At 35.8% G+C, this 8,128-nt stretch overlaps 1 protein-coding gene across 1 annotated transcript; it reads left to right on the top strand.

The window, feature by feature from the left end:
- Positions 1 to 250: 250 nt before the first annotated feature.
- Positions 251 to 1,190, top strand: LOC108393063 (olfactory receptor 2M4-like). Its single transcript, XM_017653660.3, is given in 2 exon segments — positions 251 to 397; positions 399 to 1,190. Coding segments are annotated over 2 exon segments (939 nt in total).
- Positions 1,191 to 8,128: the final 6,938 nt, after the last annotated feature.

Raw genomic sequence — 8,128 nt, 5'->3', positions numbered from 1 at the left:
TGTAATAAAATAAGTCAAATACTGAAATTTTTGTTGGTGAAGTTGGGGTGAGGACTGGAAATCACTGGACCAAGTTATAAAACTTACTGTGAATAACACAGCAGGTAACTGACATTTTGTGAGAAGGATTTTTGTGTGCAGCAGGTACAGTGCCCACCTGAGGGCATTGGCATGGTATGCATTTGAAAATCAAATTAATAAATAAGCTCTGTGTATTCTCTGGACTTACAGATAAGGCAAATTGTCATGGATGGGGTGGAGAAACCAGGCCTTCAACTTGGACTTCATTCTGCTGGGAATTTTCAATCACAGTCCCACCCACACATTCCTCTTCTCCATGGTCCTGGGCATCTTTTCAGTGGCCTTCATGGAAAACACTGCCATGATTCTCCTGGCACACACACCTGGACACACACCTCCACAGCCCCTTGTACTTCCTGCTCAGCCAGCTGTCCCTCATGGACCTCATGCTCATCTGTACCACTGTCCCCAAGATGGCCTTCAGCTGCTTGTCAGGCAGAAAGTCCATCTCTTTGGCCAGCTGTGGAGCCCAGATATTCTTCTATGTGTCCCTGCTTGGAGCCGAATGTTTCCTGTTGGCTGTCATGGCTTACGACCGCTATGTGGCTATATGCCACCCCCTTAGATACACCATCCTCATGAATCAGAAACTCTCTGTCCTCATGACGGTTGCTTCCTAGATCTTGGGAGCTCTTGACGGCATCATTGTGCTTGCGGCCGTTCTGTCTTTTTCCTTCTGCAGCTCTCTGGAAATACACCACTTTTTCTGTGATGTAGCTGCTCTTTTACCTCTATCTTGCAGAGACACCTCTGTATTTGAAAGACTGCTTTTCATCTGCTGTGTGGTGATGCTAATCATCCCAGTCTCAGTGATCATTGGTTCCTATTCCAGAGTCCTTCAAGCTGTCATCCACATGGGCTCCTCAGAAAGTCGCCACAAAGCCTTCGCCACCTGCTCCTCCCACCTGTCTGTGGTCGGACTCTACTACGGTGCAGCCATGTTCATGTACATGAGGCCAGCCTCTCTCCATATGCCAGACCAGGATGAAATGGTATCAGCCCTTTACACCATTCTCACCCCCATGCTGAACCCTCTCATCTACAGCCTTTGCAACAAACAGGTATCCAGGGGATTTCAGAAACTATTAAGGAAAGGAAAATTAGTATAACTTCATTATAAAGCTTCAGCAAAATCTTTGAGGGACCAGAGTTGTTAACACTCCTTCAAGGAAGCTGCAATTACCTTTTACATTCTCTTCCTCCAGTTTGTCTTTTTTCCCACATTTTTCAATTTAAAATAGCTTTCTTTATTATACTATTGTATAAACATCACAAATAAGGTGGGCTGTATTTAGACATTAACATAGGCTGCTTCACTCATAAATTTTATTTATATTATTGGTAATGTGCCACAAGCAATTGACTTCAGGATCCCTGCCTTTAAACTCAGGTATAAGTCCAATGATGTTTGCTTTATCCAAGAAAAAATGATGGGGTTGACTGACAGTTAATGGTGAGCATCTTGTTTGTTTAAAATTAATTACTTGTCAGCATTTGTCTTCAGTTTTATCTCTCCTTAAACCCAGTTATTGACTGTTTATTCCTGACTCCAACTCCCTTAATTCCAAGCATTATGTTAGTGTCAGCAGTTCATTCAATCGAATCTTATGTCTATATAAAACAGCTCTTAGAAAACCCTACATCTATATATTTTTACCTTAAAATTATGAATGGATATTTTGATGAGACAAGATAAAATATCTATGATTAGGCTGCACAAACTTCACCTTTATCATGATGGATTTTTGAGCCTCACTTATCCTTATATTAATAACTAGACTCATTACAAAGATCTTATAAAATTATCATTTCTGAGATTTTCTAATCATTATTTTTCTTATTTTTCTCTGAAAAAATAATATCTTGAAAATTATCCTACAATATTGAAAAAAGAAGTTTTCTTTAAAAGGATATATAGTCTCTAAATGTCCAAAATGACTGCTTTAATGTTCCATGGAGTACCCATGCTTTCCTGTAACAAACTGTTGTTAATTTATTTCATTTGCATATCTGAAACATCTATACCCTTGAGAATTGAAAGCAATCTTTGCCTGCTTCATGGAGATTACCTAGACATTATTTTTAATCCAATTTTCATTGTGTAATATAATATTACTTCAGAAATGCATTTTTAAAACTTAAACTAAACTTCATGTTTTAATGACATGCACCACAGTTTATAATCTGTTGCATCCGTTTTTACCAAAACAGCAATATTTTGGAAGAAATGAAATATTCTTAGTAAGCTTTTTTGTTCTGAGATGAAATATACACACAATGAAATTCAATTTTTAAGGTGCACAGTTCAATGATTTTTAGTAGAGTCACAGACTTATGAAAACATCAGTCATATCTAATTCCAACATTTTTATCACCCCAAGAGAACACTCCTCCCCATTATCAGTCATTCCCTGTTTCTTTCTCCCTCAGCTTTTATAATTACTGTATTTTGCCTCTGGTTTTACCCATTTCGGACATTACATATTAATAAGTGCTACATATAAATAGAATCATACAATCTGTTTCCTGTTACAACAGGCTTTTTTCACTTAGCATAATGTTTTAAGGCTAATGTTGAAGCATCAGTATTTCATTGCTTATATGAATATATATAAACAATATGTTATTTGTAAAGTTATATTATGTTTAGTTTATCCACTCAACAATTGATAAGCATTTGGGGTTTTTCTAATTTTTGACCTATATGAATAATGTTATTACAAACATTCGCATACACATTTTTGTGTGTTTTGCAATCTCTTGGGTTTGGCACTAGGAAGAGAATTGCTCAGTCATATGGAACTAACTTTTTGTGGAACTGATGAACTGTTTTTCACAGTGGCTACAAAATTTTACATTTCTCTAACCACTGTAAGCCTATTCTGTTGGGAAGAAAGTCAATTTGGAGATGGAGGGAAGTCAAACATAGTGAGACATGAAACCAAAGTTAGGAAGGCAAAGTGAATTTTATTTCAGCCTTGTAACTCCCGGGGGTGGGAATACAGCTTCCCACCCTGGAGCAAAATACCTTTGAATCTGAAATCAGTAAAAGGGAGAAATAAAGTGGGAGACACCCCTTTATTTCTTCAAGCAGTAATCCACTTCTGCTTGGCCGTGTCTCTCGTGACCCAGCCACCAAAAGGGAGCCCACTCTATCTCTCCAGTCCAGATATGCCCTCACTCTCCCATGTAATCACCTACTGATATGGATATATATATATGAATATTTGTTGAATGCAAGCTTATAATATAGTATATGTTCTTTTAACAGGGTAAAATATTATCACTGTATTATTTCTGACTTCAAGAAAATTTTAATAAAGGAAGAGAGAAATTAGAAAGTACAGATAAATTGTAATTCATTTTTAAAGGTTGTAAGTAGCATAATTCTAGATTGGCCAAGATTTCTTAACCAAATTCCAGGGACTATGAATATTATGGATGTTGCTCCTGGAATTGTTAAATTGCATGGCCAAAAAGCATTTTGCAAATATAGTTGGGGTTAAAAAATCAGTTGATTTAATATTGGGATATTACATGTTTCTCTCTAATGTAACCCAATGAGCACTGTAGAGAAAAAAATCTCTCTGTGTGGTAATAAGAGTAGAAGGAAGATGGAATTTAATGATGAGAGAGATTTGGCATAAAATTGCTGGCCTTGCAAATGGAGGGAACTGTGTGCAAATAGCAGATTCTGGGACTGGAGAGAAAGCCCTGTATCATAGCTAGTAAAGAAACAGTGACCACAGTCCTACAGCCATGAGGACCAAAATTCTGTAAATGACCTGAATGATCTTGGAATTGGGTTCTGCCACAAAGTCCAGATAAAAGTCAGTCCAGCTGACTGGTTAGCCAGAGACGGGTAAGATTCCTCAAGGGAGGAACAACCTAAGACAGGCACAGTCGCAGGGGGGCCATCAGGTGAGAATTTGGGGATCAACAGAGGTGAGGCTCAGAACCTCACCCCCCCTGCTTTGAGAGAAATCTTCTGCATCCGTGGATGTCTCGCTGCCCTTGTCTAGCCTGGATTAATACTTAGTCCATAAGCACACACCTGATCATCTGATCATCTACAATTGCCTTCTTACAGCACGAAACTATGTTTTCTACCTTTATCTTGCATCTACCTACCACTTCAGCATTTTATTAAAAATAAAAATAATAATAATAATAGGAGAAATGTGGGATCAACATATAAATCAAGTACAAAAATCAAACGAATATTCATATTTGACCTGATTGTTTATAGGTCATAATGCATGATCAAAACCGAAAGTTTCTGTGATGAATGCCCTTGTACTGTTCACCATGTAAGAATTTATTCACTATGTAAGAATTCGTTCACCATGTAAGAACTTGTTCGTTATGCTTCAGAAGATTGGAGACTGACGAGAATTAGGCTTGAGATGGATTAATGATTGTACATTGAGCGTTGACCCCCCTATACTGAATTTTATTGTTGTTAACAACCATTTGATCAATAAATATGAGAGATGCCCTCTCAAAAAAAAAAAAAAAAAAGTCAGGGCCAAAGACAGCAAAAAAAAAAAAAAAAAGTCAGTCCAGCTGATAACTTGACTTTGGCCTGTGAGAACTTAAGGAATCAAATCATGTGTACCTGGACTTCTGACCTACATGTCTTTGACATAAAAAATGGGTATTGGCTTAAGGCACTAACTTTATGGTAATTTGTCAGCAGCCATGGAATTTATGACACAGGATCTTAGCATAGTTCACTTAAAAAATTGGGTTGGAGTAATTGGCACAAGCAAGAACAATTGAAACCTTGGCTTGGTTTTCTTACAGAGCTGGAATTTGTGATATTCTACTTATAAAAATAAGAATATTCCTACAAAGAACTGTTGTAAAGCAAATCTGGAAGAATGAAATATATGTGCAAACCCACACAGTTGGGCAGCTTTGGACATAGATTCCTGAGATCATATGTTTGACTAAGTTTTGATTGCACAGATTCTAAGGTCTCATTGCACAGTGAGGAATCCAAATTAAATCCTTCAGGTAACAAATAAATGGATCACTGAACATTTGTTGACATAATCAGTTTCAATAAAATAATATTAATCATAACCTAACTTGTGTTTAGATTTCTAAAACACTAAAGAGATTTTGAAACCAAATATGATTATTTCCATATTGCTTCTGGAATTATGTGGTGAGAACATTCTAAAAATAAACACATGATTTACTATTTTTGTTAATGCACAATTCTTATTTCTTTTTTAAATTGGTAAATTAACATGGGAAATGCAGATATTTCAGTTTTTTATCTCTCCTACAACAAAGACTGGGTCTAACCTAATTTACTTGCTCCAAGCTTCTTCTTTGGCCTGAATCTCATCTCTTTGCTAGGTCTAGGAAAATTGTCAGAGAAACAAAATGGGTATAATGTGCAGCCATTTATGAGATATGTGAATATTATAGGCACATGTTTTGCTCTAAATTCAATATTTTACCAGAAAAGGGGAAGTTGATATCATCATCACAAAGAGTAATATGGTAAGTTCAGTATCTTTAACCAAAGACTAGTGGAATATATTCTTTTTTTAATTGAAGTATTGATGTAATATTATAAGAGCATCAATATGCAGCACAATGACTTGACATCTTTATACATCACCAAATGCTCACCATAGTAAGTAAGTTACTACCTATCACCATACAGTTACTCAATATTTGGTAATTACCCATGCTTTACCTTTTACTCCTGTGACTTATTTATTTACTTATTTACTTATTTATTTATTTGTTTTTATTTTGGTATCATTAATCAATAATTACATGAGGAGCATTATGTTTACTAGATTCCCCCCATCACCAAGTCCCCCCCACATACCCCATTACAGTCACTGTCCATCAGCATAGTAAGATATTGTAGAATCACTACTTGTCTTCTCTGTGTTGTATAGCCCTCCCCGTGCCCCCACACACACTATGCATGTAACCTAAAAAATTAGATTAAATTAGGTATCTAGGAGTGGTTGATATGGAATAAAATTATAATCTATTTAAAGTAGAAACACAATGTCTATATATCTGCAAATTACAGCATAATGCTAATAAAATATGAATAGTATTCTACACTAATCACGAACTGTATGTACTCATATGTATATATATAAAAAATTCACTTCTAGTCTTTTCATTGGGACCTACACGTGTAGTAACTTTTCAGCTCCTAAACCAGTGAAACAGATAGTTTAGTTTCCCAAGTGTTGCAGTTCACTTAACAGTAGAATGAAAATGTGGCATTTCAGTGAAATGAATTGTGGCTTTATTAGAAAATATTCAAGATAAAACAGAGACACTTTGAGAATGTCAACACTGTAAGATGTGCTAATTGATACATCAAAGGGGATATCCTTTGTAATTCTCTAAGAAATTATATACAAATATTTTCAGATAAACCAACTCAGAATTAACTAACAATGGAAAAACTTTTTACTGAAATTCTAACTTAAAATTAGTCATCTTGTTAAACCTAGTACTTTTTCAGTATTACATCAAAAATACTTTTAATTCTTTTGTGTGATTAGAATTTAAACTCATAATTCAGAGTCTGACTCAAACCAACATGTGAGATGAATCAGGTTAGATAGAATGAAAATCATTATTTGGTCTGGAAAATCATATGTTAATTTTATTAAATCAATTCCACAGATATACACAGGGCATCTTTTACACAAGACCAGGGGAAAACATTACTTCAGTCAGGAAAAGTAAAAAATGTATCTCTATTTCCATAACTGTTTGCTGGTTTCCAGGCAAGTTAATTTACCTGACCAATCCCAGTTCCCCTCCCTAGTCACACAGTCTTTCTTGCATGTCTATCACCCCTTTGCATTTTCATCAAAGTACATAAAACTACCTGAAATATTTTATTTCTCCTCAAATATTAACTATTCACTGTCAGTCTCTTCTAACAGAATACAGATTTCGTGAGGCTAGGTATTTGTTTTGTTGCCTTTATTACTCATAAAACTTCTGGTCTTAGGCCTATCTTTGTTGAACCAATGACTCAAAGAATGAATAAATCTATGAATGAATATACATTATTAAAACTGAGTATAATAGTTCACGCAGTTATCCTGTTTTGACAGGTGAAGTGACTACATCTTGGGTGAAGGACAGTTCTAACCTCGCTTGCCTGGTAAGAGGCAGTGATACTTCCTAGATTTCGTGTCTCCTTGCTGTACAGATGAGGTCATGGTGGCTCTTCCATGGGAGAATTTATGCTGCTGGAAACTATTTGGATTCATGCTTTAATGCCTGATGTAATCATATATGAAACTTCTGTACAGGAAATTATAAGTACTTCATCATCACAAAAGTATGAGGACATTATTTGGAAAACTATAGAGATACTGAATTGGCCCATTCCCAGTGCCACTTGGATGCAGCACGTCCATGAGAACCACACGGGAGACAGCTCGGAAATATCAGCGGTTACATGTGCAGGACTTTTGCTCTCTATGAAAAGGGGTTACAGTACTGCCTTTGAGAGATTTAGACTAGATATACAAATTTTATTTATAAAGTGTCTGACTACATACACATACATGCTAGTAATATTGGCCTTTAAAATAATGGAACACGGAAATATTAGCAGTATTTCTGGAAATGGGATACTTAAGGAGCATTTTTGATACTCTTGGCCTTTTTCTAAATGTGTTACATGTAGTCTCATCTGATCCTGACCAGTTTATATGAGAGGTAGTGCACTGCTCCCAGTGTTATAAGATATAGAGATTGAGTCTACAGTTTGAAATGCCTATTTCACTCATGATAAAAATGAGTATTTTGATCCAGATAGCTGGAAATCAAAACCATAACTACAAATTACTTTTCCCTCTATCAAAAGAACCTTGAAAATATCCAGAACATAGATATTTTAGTTCAACTGTTAAACATGTAGAGGCAATATCTTGTTGATGAGGGTATTTTCTCCTCTGTCCTGGAAACCATGTGTAGATAAAGAATTAGTGGTAACAATACTTTAGTAATGTGATAGCTTATTCCCCATTAAAAA

Source organism: Manis javanica, chromosome 14, assembly GCF_040802235.1.
Source record: "Manis javanica isolate MJ-LG chromosome 14, MJ_LKY, whole genome shotgun sequence".
Classification (NCBI taxonomy): Eukaryota; Metazoa; Chordata; class Mammalia; order Pholidota; family Manidae; genus Manis; species Manis javanica.
Note: the sequence above shows the minus strand (reverse complement) of the source record. Positions and strands in the feature narration are given on the sequence as shown.